The 17,635-nt window shown below is 40.2% G+C and overlaps 1 protein-coding gene across 5 annotated transcripts; it reads left to right on the top strand.

Annotated features, from left to right (window-relative positions):
• The first annotated feature begins 253 nt into the window (after positions 1 to 253).
• Positions 254 to 17,345, top strand: LOC117427811 (apoptosis-inducing factor 3-like). 5 transcript variants are annotated; one of them, XM_034046126.3, is made up of 23 exons: positions 254 to 773; positions 1,610 to 1,650; positions 3,815 to 3,938; positions 4,080 to 4,263; positions 7,208 to 7,418; positions 7,929 to 8,038; positions 8,510 to 8,619; positions 8,803 to 8,847; positions 9,187 to 9,283; positions 9,775 to 9,887; positions 10,042 to 10,128; positions 10,327 to 10,418; positions 10,672 to 10,802; positions 10,984 to 11,099; positions 12,313 to 12,384; positions 12,935 to 12,998; positions 13,241 to 13,317; positions 13,791 to 13,908; positions 14,046 to 14,144; positions 14,656 to 14,731; positions 15,525 to 15,629; positions 15,943 to 15,963; positions 16,207 to 17,345. In XM_034046126.3, the coding sequence occupies exons 4-23, from the start codon at positions 4,233 to 4,235 to the stop codon at positions 16,253 to 16,255; spliced, it is 1,824 nt and encodes a 607-aa protein (XP_033902017.2). In that variant the 5' UTR covers positions 254 to 773; positions 1,610 to 1,650; positions 3,815 to 3,938; positions 4,080 to 4,232; the 3' UTR covers positions 16,256 to 17,345. The 5 variants fall into 5 exon arrangements, with proteins under 5 accessions (XP_033902017.2, XP_033902018.2, XP_033902019.2 ...); XM_034046127.3 differs by lacking the exon at positions 1,610 to 1,650; XM_034046128.3 differs by lacking the exon at positions 3,815 to 3,938.
• The last annotated feature ends 290 nt before the right edge of the window (positions 17,346 to 17,635 follow it).

Below are 17,635 nucleotides of genomic sequence, written 5' to 3'. Positions count from 1 at the left end.
ATTTTTGTTACCCCTGATCAACAGAATAATAAGATCCAGACTTCATTAGATTTCAGTAGTGTTTATTTGGTTTGTACTTTGCTTCTGTGAATCCTTATCCAGTATGCAGAAGGAACTGTTGTGACCCACATTCCATTGTTTCTGTGATCCCTTGCGTTCACCTCCCAAGATCTGTGCTGTTTGGCAATCACTAGGCAGGTTCTGCTGCATTTTCATTCTGCAGCCCTCGACGATGTAAACCCCTTTAAGTGGCTCTACAATAAAGATTAGCTCCTGACCTGTGCTTTCTGTCTTCCACTGCAGAGCACTCCAGAGGAGTGCAATAAAACTCTTTACACTAGAGCAGGCACTCAGGCAGGCAGGCAGGCAGGGACATAGGCAATGTAACCACTGAATGTGTCTTTAAGGTGCTTAACTGACGAGTCAGCCTTTTGGTAGAGCTGGGCCTGACAGGAACTGAAAGGGGTGTTTTGTAAATTCTTGCTGTGTTTGCATCCTGAGCGACTTCATCAATACTGCATGCAGCTTAGAGCTGGCAAGGTTTCCTGCTGCAATCCTTGGGACTGAGCAGCCTGTGTGTGTGCGTGTGTGTGTGTGTGTGTGTGTGTGTGTGTGAGTGAGTGTGTGATCTACTGCTGCAACAAAGAAGGGGGGACACCTTGCAATAAACAAATAATTCCCAGGGAGGGCAGCATGTGTGCCTCTCCACCAGGACAAAACAAGCGCTGGAGAGATTAAGTGGATCCTGCAGCACCTTCTCTGTATTCGCCTAGGTAAGCAGTTTCTTATTTCTGTTCTACAGAGCATTCTCTCAATGAGCTGTTGAAATGATTCCTGAGTGGGGCTCTCTAGTCATGCCAGGTGAAGTGCAAAGGGCATGCTATTCAGCTGGTCAGATAGAATGACATGTATAGGGCTTTTATACTATAGCTTTCATACTGTATCACAGTTGCTTAGCTGTTTTTTTTTCTGCAAAATACATTGAGTTGGGTATTGAGTGTCTGTCCAGGGACCATATCTCCTGTCAGTAATGTATCAATACAGACATTAATGAATTAAAGTTATCGTATTTCAGTTCTTCCTATTATATTTATCTTTGACTATCACAGCAGCTACCAAGAGCTCTATACAGTTTAGAAGTCTGGTAGGAGGTCATGTTACTGATGCTGTAAAACGTTTTTTATAGTAAAAGCTTGGGGCAGTAACAAGGCTGCACCAATTGAATAGGTAATTTACTTGTAACCTACTTGTACAGTCAGACAGTTGTTTGTCTTGAGTAGATCTGGCTGGTCTGTTTAGGTCACTGAGATAGTCACAATCTTGGTTGCAATTGATAACATTCACACCAAGTTCTGCAGGGGGCTTTTTGTGACACAGATTTCAGTGTTTGGATACCGGACACAATGCCTTTGATACATTTAGATCTTAAATGGGGATGTCATTCATGTGAACTGCTTTATATAACATCTTGGGACGATTTCCAGGAGTTTAGTTTCACATAGTTAAGAATCCAGTGCTGGCAATCTGATGTAGGGATATTAAGTATATTAATTAAGCAGAAGAAGGATTGAGATTTTATCATACTTTTCTTCATCGTTTTTCTCAATAGTTCTAGCATAGCAGCATGCTGGACTGAGTACCAAAAGTCAGGTAGGAAATAAACTTTTGAAGCTTTCTGAATGTATTTATGCTTACTTATACTGGAGGGTAAGACTTTAAATTGGGCAAGGGCAGGTAGAGTTAATAAGTTACAATGGCAATGCAATGTGATAATGATATATACTTGTATGAACTATTAGTGTTACCATATGAAATATAAACTAATACTCATGGTAACCCATTGCAGAAGTTGTTCCAAATCCATTGTGTTGCCATCTGCTAATGGTTCTGCTAAGGTTTCTTTGGGAAATGCTAACAGTAATCCTAAGGTATTTTTCAGACTTGTCTGTAAGGCTGTCATCTGGTAACTTTATCTAGGAGTCAGCTTGTTCTTTATTACTCCTACCTGGATGCGATCCAAGCTTAAATGAGGTTGGAGGTTGACTAACTGTTGAAATGACACCAAGTGAGATGACACAAGTTCATCCATTAGTGTTGGGATTATCTGGGGCTTTCTAAAACATTTTAACGTGGCGAGATTGTGCAGGCCACAGTGCAGTATTCTACCATTTTTACCAAAGTGCTGTAGCTTTGTTCTGGGAGAAAGTTCCTAGGTGGAATTTATGAGGGCTTGGGTATGGAAGACTAGTGAACACACTACGACTGAAACCTGTATATCCTGCATCTACAGAAGCAGAAGTCTTTCTTGTTTCAACTTTACAAATGCCTTGCATCCTCTCTCTGGGCTACCCCTCCCCTGGAAAACCTAACTTATTTTCTTTTTGTTCTGCTGTCTGTGTGGTGAAGTACTGTAGTGTGGTAGAATTATCAACAAGTTTACAAAGGGTATGCTGGAAAAAAAAGACCAAACACTTTTTAAATTTCTAATGAAATAATCTCACTCTTCAACCTACCTGGGATGCTGAGTTTATTAATAACTGTAGTTTTACTATTTTGAACGGCTAACAAGGCATTCTAAATGCATGTGTTTTTCCTAGCTGTTTAATAGGAACAGGTTACTGACTGAAACTGTGTCTCAGCAAAGATTACTGAAATAGCATGGGCTCCGGACCATAGTTCCAAGCTGAGATTTGCGTCATACGTTGCTGTGTACCAAATCTGCTTAACCTACTTTAGAATAACAGCTATTCCAGCTAGCTAGAGCTCCTATAAGGCTGTTTATGTGGTCTCTTGTTAATTAAAAATGACCTCTACTGAACAAGCACAGGCTCAATACAATTTTGCCCATGAAATGATACTAAAAATAAGGATTCATTTGGAGCAATATCAGAATTTTAATATTTTTTTTTCAAACCTTCATTTGAAGGATAGAAAACCATTTAGTTGACTTTTGTATCCTTCATTTGAAGGATACAAAACCATTTAGGTGACTTAAGATCACTGACCATTCCTTGGCCTGTTAAATACTGTCAGCATTGTGTTACAGATTGGTTAATGCGTGTGTTCTGAATGTTGAGTACTTGCTAGAGGTTTCTTTTAGTTAAGTACATTGAGTACTATGGTCGAAGTTACAATTTGGACCAATTTACTTCTCTATCATTTCAGTTCTTAATCTTGTATCATAAGCTACTGTGTGACACCTTTTATTTGATCAACGCAGCTTTTAAACCTTCTCGGGTTTCTTCGACAGGAGCTGCCAGATTTAATCAATTGTGCAGGATACTTCTGGCAACTCTACAGGACACTGAATCAGTGCTTTTTGAAAAACCGGGACATTGTAGATTTGCTGTGTCACTGTGTGCAGACAGATTCCTGTCTCCAGTAAGGGTCAGTACAACAAGTAAAACACATTCAACTTTTGATCTGCTGTTGAAAAGTTTTAAAGACAGTATGCAACAATTTAGCAAAACATGTTTTATTTACTTTTAGTTCATCTGTCTGATAAAATAGTTACTTTGGGAATCTTGTTTGGCGTGAGCTTGTGTGACATTCTGCAGTAGGTGCAGTGGGGTGTCAGGTGATGTCCGGAGGGGTTTGGTTATATTAGGTTTCATCACACTTGTGTCAACACACTTTGTCATTTCAACACCTCCAACCTCATATAAGCTTGGCTGGCTTCAAGGTAGGAGGGTTCAGATCTTTGCTGTCAAAATATGAAGGTTTTTTGGTTCACCCTTCGGCAACCTACATAAGCTTTTCTTTCTTTCTTTCTTTCTTTCTTTCTTTCTTTCTTTCTTTCTTTCTTTCTTTCTAGAGGACCTTAAGCTTGCTGCCAGTGGTTAATATTGTTTGATTGGTTTTGAAAAACAATCATTTGGTTGGAGCCTGAGCACATGAGTGAGAAAGGAACAAGAGGGACCCATGACTTGAACCCCCTGGTAGTAACAAAAGCTATTAAACGAAACTGTTTCATTAGTTATGCATTTTTTATAAATGCATTTCCTTATTTTCTTAGGTCAATCCATAAACTTCTGCAGATACTATTCTTACCAGATATCTTTGTTTTTGTCTAATTGCAGGTAGAGCTGATGACCACGATGACAATCCCCGATCTACAGTTTTCAAGAAGAACCTGCAAGCATTGTGACTTTCCCTAACACCTGCTGCCCCACAATGAGTCTTTAGGGTCCTTGAGTCAATTGGCAGTTTCCTTGCATTACCCTTTTCCCATCATGGGAGGATGTTTCTCCAAACCCAAACCAGGTGACTAGTTCAAATCCTGAAATCCCTTGTTCCTTTGAAGTACAGGGCTGACATAAAGTCGCTTAGTGTTTATACACGTCACCACATGGCTTATCCAGCCGATGTACAGTGCTGGATTTTGGGACTTGCACAGAAGCCACAAGGAAACACAGTTGCTGTTGAAGCTCATATCATGTGGCAAATGAACTATTACATCACCCACTGTCAAACACGCAGCTTTATAGCTGCTCACAGTAATGCGCTATGTGATTTACACAAATGGGCTTTAACAGCACCCTATACGGGCAATGCTGTTCATTGCATCAATGTGTTTCCCATGGCTGCAGCACTCCCTGTCTGCTAGAGAAACCACAACATGTGTGGAGGCTGTGTGGTCAAGTGGTTAAAGAAAAGGGGCTTGTAACCAGGAGGTCCCCGGTTCAAATCCCACTGACTCACTGTGTGACCCTGAGCAGGTCACTTAACCTCCTTGTGCTCTGTATTTTGGGTGAGATGTTGTTGTAAGTGACTCTGTAGCTGATGAATAGTTCACACACCCTAGTCTCTGTAAGTCACCTTGAATAAAGGTGTCTGCTAAATAAACTAATACTATTCCACAAGTCAAACAAGCCACGTATTTGTTGCTGTGTTTTTTAGGGTAGCCGCTCTCTCATGAGGAATTTTAATTCTCTGAGTTGTACAATTCCAATAGGATTATACAGAAATATGAGTTTAGTTTAACAGCGCACAATGCATTACCTTTGTGTTGCCGCACACTGCAGGCTAATAACAGTGTATGGAACATACAGTGCCGTATACTAGAGTGAAGCTAAACAACAGTAATCTGTGTCAGAGCAATGAGAAGGGGAATGACCAGGCAGCCCTGCTGATAACCTGACTCAGTGTGGGAGTGTGGGCCTTTTACAGCGTTTCATTTTGAAAAGCAAATAGTTGCAAATTACATTTTTAGCGTTTCTTTTTTTTTTGTTTGTTTTTGGATTTTCATGGCTACCAGTAGCTACTAAAGTATTTTTTACAGCCCTTTTAAATGTTGATGCTACATAATATAATTAAAGTAATTAGGCTGTCACGTGACCCAATAATATGGCGATGTAGAGAGGCTTGTGAGATTCCGGTTCACCGGATCTCTAAACCCTGTGAAATAATCAATCTGGAAGCGAGGAAAGAACATACTGTGTTTAAGAACAACATGCCTCTGCTCTGTGTTGCTGTCTCTTTGTACTATGTGTTGTATCACATTTCTCCTCTTTATTCATGTCCTGGGTAATTGTGAGAAGCTTCATTCCCAAACTACTCGTATTGTTACTGGAAATCTCTAGTTTCCCTTCCAAGCGTCATGGCCTGAATAAAATTGTCTAAATGAAAAAAAACAAAAAAACATGGCTGAAAGAGATTTTTACGCTTCACTTCGACTTGTTTTTTTTTTTTTTTTTTAAATACATTTCAGGATGAATTACTAAAAAAAAAAAAAAAAAAATCCATCTGATTTATTTTATTGAAGATGCTACTTCTAGTCTTATCCACGGCTACACGTCAGACTGTTGTTTTTTTTTTTCATAATTAAGTTTGGAATTTAAAAGTATAAAGGGCCCACAGATGTAGTCTTAAATCATTAAGATCAAAAAACCCTGAACTCATAAACTCTCTGAAGGATTATTCTAAAGGTTTCCAAAGCTAGGAATTATTATTTAACAGCTTTAGTTTTGTTATAAGGAGGCTTTATTATTTCACACCACACAAGCGTTATTAAAAGATGCTTGCCAGCCCTTTGAAATACTTTCATTAGCATGACTAAAATGTTTACCGTAAGAGCACAGGAATAACTCATTCATTCCCACTGTGTCCTGACAGAGAAGGGCATAACATATCATTTTCTGGAATCAAAGCCTATTCTTGGCCCTAGGAACCTTATCCATCTGAGTTAAACATTTCCAAAGGTACTAGTAATAGTTTCATTTTGAAAAAAACTTAATTTAATTTATAGCAACAGTAAGCACCGATACTGATTTTGCGCTGCTCAAATCTGCTCAGGGGTGATGGCGCAGTGTAAGTTTTGTGGATGTTGACACTTGTATGGTATATCAGTGCAAGGTGCCTTCCACCTTCACATGTACTGTCTTAATGAAGACAAGCTCCTGGACCTACTAACTGGAGCGGTTCTTATTCAATTGAAGTAATGCTACAGGGCCAGCTATCTATCAGTGTCTCCATATCTTTAGCCCATGCGCTATATAGATCGCTTTGCAGCCGGTATAGAAAGAGCCTATAGAAAGTGCTCCAGAGCAACGGTGTCTAAGTTAAAAGGAAAAAGACAAAGCTGTTGCTTTTGAATGTACCATGTAACGGTTTCCATTGATTCCAATTAATTAAAGGATTGCGCAGCAGGCAGGAATTCCAGGCAGCTTGAGATTTGTTTGGTGGTCAGCACATTTTCCCAAGCGAGTAGATAAAGCTGGCTCTGAATAATGACTTGTAATAGATCAAAGAAATTAATTACGAACCCCCGTGTTTTAAACAAGATTACTGTGTCTCTTTAGAGTTCACAAAAAAAAAATCTATAGCTGTGCTTAAGATAGCATCCACTGACCACATTATATGTAATGCACCGTCCTTTAAAGTCCTAATTGATTAAATGTGATTTTAATGTAGTTTCTGATTACAAGGTTAGCAAATAAGGTGATTTGACACTGTGGTGTTATACTACAGTAGCTGGATTACAAATGTTGCTTGTAATAATTCAGACCATAACATGCTTAAAGAAAGGTAATAGATTCAATAACAAATGTCTTCAATGTTGAAATTAATTTGAATTCATATACTTGCACTGGATGATGTGGACTCCAGCTGTCCCCAGCTGTGTTTAATAGTTATGGATGGAAGACAATAATATGCAACGAGTCAACTCACTAAACCTGTGGTCCAACTTTCCTGTGGTCTTTCGCAGTTGAGGTGAAAATTGAAGTAGTGGTTCCTGAGAAAGAAAAGGAACGAGGCAAAATGTCACCCAATGGCATGGCGAGTCCCGTAGCGAACTGCAAGCCGAACGGGACCACGAAACACCTGTGCGATGAGTCCCTCACCCTGAGCGCCTATCAGAACCCCAGGGACTTCGTGGAGGCGGCTGTATGCCACGTGAGGGATCTGGAGAACGGACAGTAAGGGCAAAGTTTTAATACCTAAAAAGACAGCGCTGAACATACAACATATGTCAGTTTTAATTGGTTTTATCTGACAATTTTTAAAAGTCGCTACAAAATGTATTCCTGCGGTTAATCCTCAGTGGGGGTCTTGTCGTTATGGACTTCTAGTCCTGGTGTTGCCTATTTCATTTCTAGCAGGGACCAGTTTGTAAGCTTTATGTCTGCCTTGATTAAACAGGTCTGGGTCTGAAGCCTTTCCCACTAAGTCTAAGGGGGCCCATCATTAAGCTATTTAGTTAGTGTCTAGTTTGTACAATAAACCAAGTCTTGGCATTTCAGATTGTCCTGAGGTGTTAGTTTAGGCATGTAGTTAAATATAATAAAAAGATCCAAATGCGCCACAGCTTCATCTTAGCCGTAGCCTACCATTAAACGCCTCAAGGAAATAAATAATGGTAGCTGCCCGTCTGATTCCCAGGCTCAAATGAATCGTGTCGTTTTCTTTGTGTTTTTATTCACTTCAAGGATGCGGGAGGTGGAGGTGGGTGGAGGAAAGGCTCTCTTGATAAAGGAACATGGAGAGTATAGCGCCATCAGTCACAAGTGCCCCCACTATGGAGCACCACTAGTGAAAGGTGAGTGGAATTGAATGCTGTTGCACTGAATGGGTAATGTAGATATTTCAAAACTGAATTCATCTATCAGATGCTAATCACTAATATACTATAACAAACTGCAAAGAAATTGAATGCACATACATGATTTCAAGAGAGCTTGTGCTGCAATACATTATGTGTAGCTGGACTGATCTACAATCTGGTACACAGAATGGCCTCTAGTTCCAGACATCTAATAACATTTCTCATCACTACAAAATGTGGGCATTACAGGGTTATGTATATATACCCTTCTGAAAAATGATTATACAATCCTACAAGATTCCTAAAATAATGCGTAGTAATATACTGCAGTTTATAATTTGTATGATACTGTTCATATTAAGATTTTACATTTCCTATAATATAGCAAGATTAGGATTCCTAGGTTTGCACTAGGAATGATGCGGTCTGGGTTTCTGTAAGAGACAATGTTACCTCTGTTCTCAGGCGTGCTGTCAGGGGGGCGGGTTCGATGCCCCTGGCACGGGGCCTGCTTCAGCATTGCCACCGGAGATATAGAAGACTTTCCTGGTCTGGACAGTTTGGAAAAGTTTCAGGTGATGCTTGCTTTGCCACTGTCATAAACAATAGAAGTGAATTCACCGGTTCTTTCTCCTGTTGCCCACAAGTACCATTCTGAAGTTTTGATGTTTGGGCTTATAGTTGATGTTAATTGGGTGATGAGAGAGTGTACTCACAATCTGGACTATATTAATAGGTGTGTATTTGCTTCCTTTTAGGTTAGAGTAGAAAAAGACAAGGTGATCATCCGGGCAAACAAACAGGTAAAGTATACAGATTATACAATTGCAACGGTTTGATTGATGTACTTCTGTGAGAGCAATCTGCTTAGGTCTAGATCTAGGGCAAACTCACAACCCCCTTGCACTCCAGTCTTATATTCCATGTCTAATTCCAGGACCGTGCTGCCTACCACAGCTATACCTGGGGAGTAGGACTTGACCTCCAGGCTTCATTACACCTCTGCTGTATAAGCTGATGGTTAACTGCTGAAACCTTGCTCTTGTGTTAGCATTAGCGCAGGACAATTCATGCGTGAGGGACCATTTTTGTTAGTGTCATCTGAGAGTAATGTCACTAATCAGCCCTCTCCAATGTTTTAGGCCCTGCAGACACAAAAGAGGACGAGGATGATGTCGAAATGCACAGGGCTGAGCAACTACAGCGCTGGAGTCACCAGCGTGCTCATCATTGGTGCAGGTGAATCATTACCGTTGTCTCTCTGGGGTCACAAACTATGTTAGAAAGCACATTCCTTAGAGGTCTGAATTAGGTGCCATTATGGTTTTATTGCATACGCAGAATGAGGATTTTTATCTCTGTCTGATTTGCAGATGAGGTTTAAATCTATTTGCACAGCATGCGTCACAGCTGTCTCATTCTTAATTAACTAAGTCCCAGTCAAATCTGTCATAGCATGAAATTCTGTGGTGAGCAGCTTTATTCATAAAGAAACTTCAATCCAATGACAAACTAGGTATTTTCCCTTGGAAAAGGGAAAATATCTTCTACCCAGAAACTAATGGTTTGATTCAATATCTGTGGTGCAAAATTTGTTTAAATAGAATATAATAAACTCCTAATGTACCTACATGTCTTTATAGTTTCAAACCCCGTTCTCGCTGTTTTATTTGAATGATTTCATTGTCATTCACATGCTTTGCTGAGCTGTCATCATATTCCCTCGCTAGGTCCTGCTGGGCTGGTCTGTGCAGAGACTCTAAGACAGGAAGGTTTTGGCGACAGGATTGTAATGTGCACTGTGGACAAACACCAGCCGTACGACAGGCCTAAACTGAGTAAGGTTTGTACATGAACCCCGAAACAATGACCCAGACCTCTGGCACTGACAGGAAATGGACTCCCACTCTACCAGGTCATTCAATTGAGAACACTGTTGTTCTGGCAGGCTGCTCGTCCCTGATACACACAGTAATGCAGTATTTCCCTTTTTTCAGTCACTGGAGTCTACAGCAGAACAGATAACACTGCGCTCGAAAGAATTCTTCCAAAAGTACGATATAGAGCTTCTGAAAGAGAAAGAGGTGAGCGCCCTTAAGACTCACCCTGGGTTTGTCACAATTAATTTTGCATGCATTCCCTTGCATGCACTTTGCTTTAAAAGAAGCATGTAATAGATGCATGTGTATTTTTACCACGTCTTACTATATTGTGATTTACCGTTCACAATGGCTTTTCAGTGCTTTAGAACACTTTAAAACACACAAACATATTTGTTTTAGGTAGTGACTGTGGACATAAAGACAAAGACAGCAATCTTTAGAGATGGATTGAAGATGGTCTACAAAAATCTTCTTATTGCCACTGGAAGCAGGTCAGTTTTATTTTTTAATGTAAGTACCTAATTAAACAGACACACAGACTTGATGGAAATCACAAAATTGTCATTTCGAAGAGCCAAAACATCTACACATATTTCTTTTCAGCACTGCTAGTACTTCCATAGTAAAAGTAAAAGCCACTTTACCATGATTAACAGAAGGCCGAGGAAGTTAAGATTGACGTCAACCTGGCAGAACACTTTCATATATTCTGGACCGCTTACAACATGTTGTTTGATTTTGCAGTCCAAAGCTACTAAATTGCAAAGGAACAGATGTGGAAAATGTGTTTTACCTGAGAACACCAGAAGACGCCAACTGCATAGCCAAACTCGCCAACAACAAGAATGCGATTGTAGTGGGGGCGTCTTATGTAGGTGAGAATCGCTATCACCTTATGGGTATTATAGGGATGTTTTGCTTATTACCTTTCTTGGGTATCGTTTTCACTACCCATGTTGACATGCTCCATTGTCGTTCTTGTGCACATGGTGATTGAATTGGTTTTAAAAGGGTGGGATTTCAAACAGCCCCTCACTGTTACTGTTTGTTTCCCAGGCATGGAGGTCGCTGCCTACCTGGCTGAAAAGGCCCACTCTGTGTCAGTCGTGAGCCAGGAGGACATTCCCTTCCGCAAAGCCTTGGGAGAGAAAGTTGGAAGGGCCATCATGAAGGTAACTTTCACCTTCGTCACTCGCTCCTCAGGCAAGCACCTGTGAGCAGATGCTTCATATGTGGAGGTCCTCAGGGTTATCCCAAGTACAACTTTCTGAAGAACTAGTATTGAGATTACATTGCTTGCGTCAACTTAATATCAGGTTATATAATTTGCCCATTACTGATGTCGACCGTGCAAAATGCCCTTCCGTTAAAGGTTAGAAAAGCAGTCCATTTTTGTAGAACTTCTTATATTTCTTTATTGTATTTATAGCTGTTCTCTGTTGCCCCCTAGTGTTTTACCAGGCCAGCCCATGTGCTGAAGTGATTTTTCTTTAAGTCATATGTGGATTGGTATACTTCACTTTGGCATAAAGGTATCCAAAGATATTATTGCTGCCTTGTGACACACAACAGTATTGGATTCTTTCTGGGGTTGAGATATAATGTTGCATTGTCTTTAGGTGCAGAGTTCAGAGAATAGCTGATACAATCTCAAAGTTCATTAACCATAAATAGAATTGTCTTGAAATGCATGCATGTCATGTATGACTAGCTTTAAGGCTCTATTACCTGCTTACCTACAATCCACGGCTTGTCATCTGAATTACCGCTGAGTCATATTCAGTTACAATGGCAGCCATTCTCTAAACAGCTAGGAATCTGTGTTCATTTAGTGGTCCCCGTGTCATAGTGTCAACAGAGTGGGTGATGATGGGACTCTGCATTGGGCAATTGTTTCAATCCAGCCAGGGAGCAGACAGGTGGAGCCAGTCCTGGTGCACTAAGCCCAGCTCGGAAGGGTTTTGGTCTCTATTACAAAAAACACCATTCCAGTACAAAGCAAGTCCACTAGACCTCTCCCGTGCGTGGGGTGATTCTGAGTCTGTACTGGCTGTCACGTGTGCCTGTTATAGTGCACAGCGTACATGGGGGTTGGGAGATCCAAAGAGCCCGTTTGCAATCCTTGAACTTGGCAGTGACATAATCAATAAGTCTAATGCATCCTGTTTCCACTTACCAGACCGTGACAGCCTAGGTCCTCTCTATTTTCTAGCTCTAGTCTGGACCAGCGTTGGATAATTGGATACAAAAAAAAAACTAAACTGAAAATAGACTAAAGAGGGATGGAGATTTGTTCTTGTTGAAAAACAAAACCGGATTGTGAAATTATCCGTGGCTAGGGAAATCAAAAGTTGCTGACAAACTTGGCGTTTTTTCCCCCTCTAGATGTTTGACAACAACAGAATTAAGTTCTACATGCTGAATGAAGTATCGGAGTTTCGAGGCCAACAAGGAAAGGTACTGATTTGAGGAACGATGGAAACAGCTGGTGCATGGTTTTCACTACCACCCTTTTTAATTGCACAGATATCAAGACAGGGAAGCCCTTTGTGTGTTTGTGCTCCACTCCGATAATGGGATGAAAAAGATAAGCATCTCGCTGGAGTTTGGCCAGAGCACTGGGGTCAGCAGTCTCCATTCTTTTTATTAACAAGACCCACAGGATCATTACCATTTACAAAGCAGGCTGGACTTGGTGCTGTGCATTCCACAAAAGCAATGGGTTTGTTGGTGACCACTAGTAATAGTTGGGAATAGGCATCAGATTACAAGTAATGAATACATCTACTTTGACCAGTGTCTTGCTAGATGTAAGTGTATTTCTGGATGGGTTATTGCAATTACATTCACAAAAGCTTTGAACCAGGTTGATTAAAATGAGTTTAACGTTTCTATAACTCTACTGTACCGTTGATTGAGATATTAATAAAGGCAATGCTCTGTGTTCATTAGCACATCATTGCATATTAATAAACGTGTGCTTGTTTCTTGTTTCCCATCCTTACAGCTTAAAGAAGTCGTGTTGAACAGTGGAAAGGTTCTCAGGGCTGATGTCTGCATTATTGGCACAGGTAAGGGAACCTTAACAAGCGTGGGTGTGAGGAGACATGCAATTCAAATTACAGGTACACGGGGTTACATTGTTGTTGCCTTTATTACATGACAATTTGGGGATTGGGAATATGATAGTCAAGTTATGGAATTAGATACAGTATCATTCATTTACTGCATTTGAGTGTAGCTGAAAGCCTACAGTTTATTTAATGTATTTGTATTCTTCCAGGTTTACTAACCCATTTTTCAATTGTCGTAGGAGTAAGCCCGGCGACTTCCTTCTTAAAACACAGCGGCATTAACATGGATTCCAAAGGCTTCATCCCTGTGAGCAAGGTAAGGCTGTGCTTTCAGTTCAGAGACCCAGCACTGTGGAAAGCTAAGTAAGGGGTCAACTTCTGGAAACTATCACAAAAGGAGCAGCTCCCTACGAGTCTCATGTATGGGTTCATACTACATATTCTCCTTAATACAACAGCATAGTGCTATGCTCAAGAGGTAACTTCTTTCCCATGTAACAGATAGTGCTATGTGAGGTTCTATACTTCTCGATCCAGACTGCATTTAGGAAGAATGCTGACACTATGGGTGAGTCGAGGTAATGAAACAGAAGCAGCATTATCAGCTACCCATGCAATCGCAGAGGCAGTGGGGACTCTGAGGTAGCTGGTCGAGGTCCAGTCTCCCCAGCTAACACTTAGTTACAGAAACATTGGATATGTACAGTCGCATGCCTGCACGCCACCCCTGTTTTGCCTAAGAGCCCACGCTACAGTAGATGTATTAATTACCTGTAATCTGATTCCTAGACAATGCAGACCAATGTTCCTGGAGTGTTTGCTGCAGGAGACGTGGTCACTTTCCCTCTGGCCCTGCGCAGCAATAAGAAAGTGAATGTGCCTCATTGGCAGATGGCACACATGCACGGTGAGATCCTCTTACATGTGATACTCTTGTGGATCAGTTTGTACTTGATGCATTTCAGAGCTATCTACAATGACATTATTATTATTATTATTATTATTATTATTATTATTATTATTATTATTTTTTTTTTTTTTAAGGTCGGATAGCTGCTCTTAATATGCTTGGCCAGGCAACTGAAATAAATACTGTTCCTTATTTCTGGACTGCGATGTTTGGGAAAAGTATTCGATATGCAGGTATACCTTTCATTTCACATGATCGCACTCCGTGTACATATTTACTGCACCTCAGTGCCAGACTGCAGTAAATCATGATATCATTTTATAATACCGGTACAGCTTTACCTTTGGATAAATACATTACTGGGAATTGCTGTATTATTCAGTATATCCATGATTCAGCATTAACCTTCATAGGATTCTTGTATGGTAATGTTGAAATCTCATAACACTAAATTACTATGAAGGAGACCACAGGACAGATTTATTAAGGTCTTTGTGCCGGAGTGAAATTTTCACCGTTTGTGTGACAGGGTAATAAAACAGCTTGGAAAACAGGATTATTGCACAGGAAAAAAAAGCTTTTACTGCCATCTAGCTGAAAAACAGCAAAATAATACTAATGAAATATGGGAGAATGTGGGAGAGCGGTTCTCTACATTGGTGACAAACTGCCAGACAAGCTGGAGTGATCATTTATCTTATTGATTATCAATGACCTAATTATTATTTCCATGTATTCTCGCAGGTCACGGAGAAGGATTTGATTCTGTAATCATCCAAGGAGATTTAGACGAACTGAAGTTTGTAGCCTTCTACACAAAGTAAGTACATCTCTAGTGAGCAGTCATGTGTGCTAGTTCTTTGTATGCTATGCTCCTACGTGTGATTTAGAGTGTTTCTGCTACTCCCTTGATCACTGTGAAGTTTAAGTGTTATCTAGAAGTAGCAAATGCAGTTCTTACGCTGATAAAGGGTTTGCATTTTAAAATGTAAACATAGCAGTCACTGTACATCAAGGGAAGATCAGCTTTAGACTCAGCAGAGAGCAAATTCTTCATGGTGGGACAGTCGTGCATGCCTTGGTAGATGTGTTGCAGGGCTGTAACGCTTCATTACCCCTAGCAATTCCTGTTTTAATGAAAGCATTGCAAACACATTTGGTAGCTTTTTAGACATCGCCTTGAGCAGAAACTGCATGCAGCATGAGATAAGAATGTGCCTCCCCTCAGTGGAGTCTCTGAAGTACTTTCCGTTAGCTGATGTATGGGTAAGGTGACCATATGGCTCCGTGTTCAGCGGGACAGTTCAGGCTTTTCAACTCACAACCCAATGCATTCTGGTACGTTTTACCTGTCTCAGGTAACATTCTTCCCTTTAAGAGGAGCAGGACTACGCTCACCAGAATGCATTGGGTTGCGAGTTGAAAAGCCTGAACTGTCCCGCTGAACACGGAGCCATATGGTCACCTTACGTATGGGTATCTGATTTTGATTATGGAGAAAGCGTCCTATCAACATGAGCACATTTTAAAAGTGCTTGTATGTTACTGCACGTGATTTAATATAGCCGTGCTGAGCTGTGGTAACTTTTTCTGTCCTCTTGTTGATGTGGTAGGAGCGAGGAGGTGATTGCTGTTGCAAGTATGAACTACGACCCCATTGTGTCCAAGGTCGCGGAGGTTTTTGGATCTGGGAGGACGATTAGGAAGAGGGATGTTGAGTAAGTCGCCTTAAAAGAAGTTATGTTTACTGGAGCACAAACAAATAAATGCATTAGATATTAAATACTGTGTATTTTCCTTGAAGTTACTTGCGCTCAAGTAACAGAACAAGTAAGACACGCAATAATAACAGCTATTGAAAGAGGACAGGGCTTTTATTTATTAATTTAGGCAAACTCAATGGTCACGTGTGTTGACACCTGTGTGGTGCCATTGGTCTATTGCTGTTCTTTTTGTCTTACATTATTAATAAATTAAGTTTTTTCTCTAAATTCTTCTTGTTTTGTTTCCTGCTTTGCATTGGCAAAAAAGGATGTTTGTACGACATGGCAAGTATGTAAAACATATACCAGTTTTTTTTTCATCATCATAATAAATACGATATACTCTGATAAAGTAGATTTTGACTGTAGAAATTATGCAATGCTGTAATAAGTATAATTATTTTCTTATTTTGCAAGATTAATTCTTATTACAATTGAAAATGTTACTCGCTTCTGTTTCGATGACGCAAGCATGTGGAATTTGAATTTATTTTAAAGTGTCAGTCGTGAATCTTGGGCTGTGTTTCTATAGAACTGGGGACATGTCGTGGTTAATTGGAAAAGGCACGCAGCAGCTGTGAACCTCGAAGCACCCCGACATACGTGAAGACCTTCGAGGAGAGGAGGCAGCTCTCAGTCCACAAGGAAACTCCTCTGTAAGACGACACCCACTGTATGAGTTCTGTGAGACTGTGGCACTCTTAATCCAGGACATGTGTCTTGATGTGATCTTCAATCCCTCTTCCTAAACCCTGGGGCACTTCTGCCCTTCACCAGAAAAAAAGGTTGCTTTTTTTCACTTGAGAGGTCTGTCTGCAGCTAAATGTGCTGTACATACTGTATAAAGTGGTGTAAATTAACCAAAACTGGGCAGCTGCATGTGATTTAGCGGATCAGGGTTGTATTTGCACTGTTGAGTCTAAAAACAGTAGTGGATGCAATCACAGTGCTTGTGCATGCTGAATCTGTACGTTGTCTATAGGGGTCTTTTTAATATATCATATTGTACATATGTTTTATCTGCGCCGTCCTCACATTTAATTGTAAAAGTAATGAAGAATACAATATTGCCTGATAACCTACAGTTGCAGCTAAGCATTAATGGAGACAGGTGCTACAGGATAGCTTAGTTACTGTAACTAAACCAAAATGTTGAGCTATTCTTTACTGTGTTATGTTTTTCCTTGTATGTTCTTATTTGAGGCGCTTCAATTATAATTTCCCTTGGCCAAATTAACTGTACGTTATATTCGTAACATTACACTCATGGAAATCACTGTAATTCAGATCTGAACCACTGGAAAATGACTGTTGAAAAATGCTGCAAACGCATATGAACTTTTTTCATTATTATTATGTCAGAGCATGGATACTTGGGTGAAAAACCATTACATTGCCTGTTGTTCGGTTATACGTGCAAAGATATTGCACCCTTTGAATGAACACTAATAATGTTTGGAATCGACTCCAGCTGTAGACTTGCTAGTAGCAGGTTTGCCCTGGGCAGTTTCATTAACTATGATACTATTATTGCTGGGGTAAAAAAAAAAAAAAAAAAAAAAAAATTGGTAGGTTTGATTTCTCGAGGAAACTCTTTGTTACTAACTCAGGGAGCAGAAGGTTGAAGAGCCAAGTTATCATTGCAAAAATAAATGTGTTGGTTTTATTTTCCTACCAAAACATGTTTTTCTTATTTACATGTATACGTACACTTTGAAGTAAGAATATGAAGAAAAACACACACACACATTAAAGAATATCATAGCATATATATGGCTGCTTATTAACCTTTGGCCAGTAAAACTGGGTGCTATATGAATATGTGCGGACAGTCGAGACAGGACGCAATATCGAACATAAGCTGTTTACTAGAAACACAATCTTTGCAGAGCTTTACAGTAACATACATGTATAACCTCCTACTGCTGCAAGGGGAAAGCAGTCACAGCTGCCTTTGGGTA

Source organism: Acipenser ruthenus, chromosome 21 (assembly GCF_902713425.1).
Source record: "Acipenser ruthenus chromosome 21, fAciRut3.2 maternal haplotype, whole genome shotgun sequence".
NCBI lineage: Eukaryota > Metazoa > Chordata > Actinopteri > Acipenseriformes > Acipenseridae > Acipenser > Acipenser ruthenus.
This window is presented reverse-complemented; position numbering and strand designations above follow the sequence as displayed.

Bases quoted from the DNA above. Each gene is read 5' to 3' on its own strand.
- LOC117427811 (XM_034046130.3), top strand. From the start codon at position 4,233: ATGGGAGGATGTTTCTCCAAACCCAAACCAG. The intron at 8,620-8,802 runs GTGATGCTTGCT...GCTTCCTTTTAG, and splicing joins ACAGTTTGGAAAAGTTTCAG to GTTAGAGTAGAAAAAGACAA. The intron at 15,964-16,206 runs GTATGTAAAACA...GTGTTTCTATAG, and splicing joins ATGTTTGTACGACATGGCAA to AACTGGGGACATGTCGTGGT.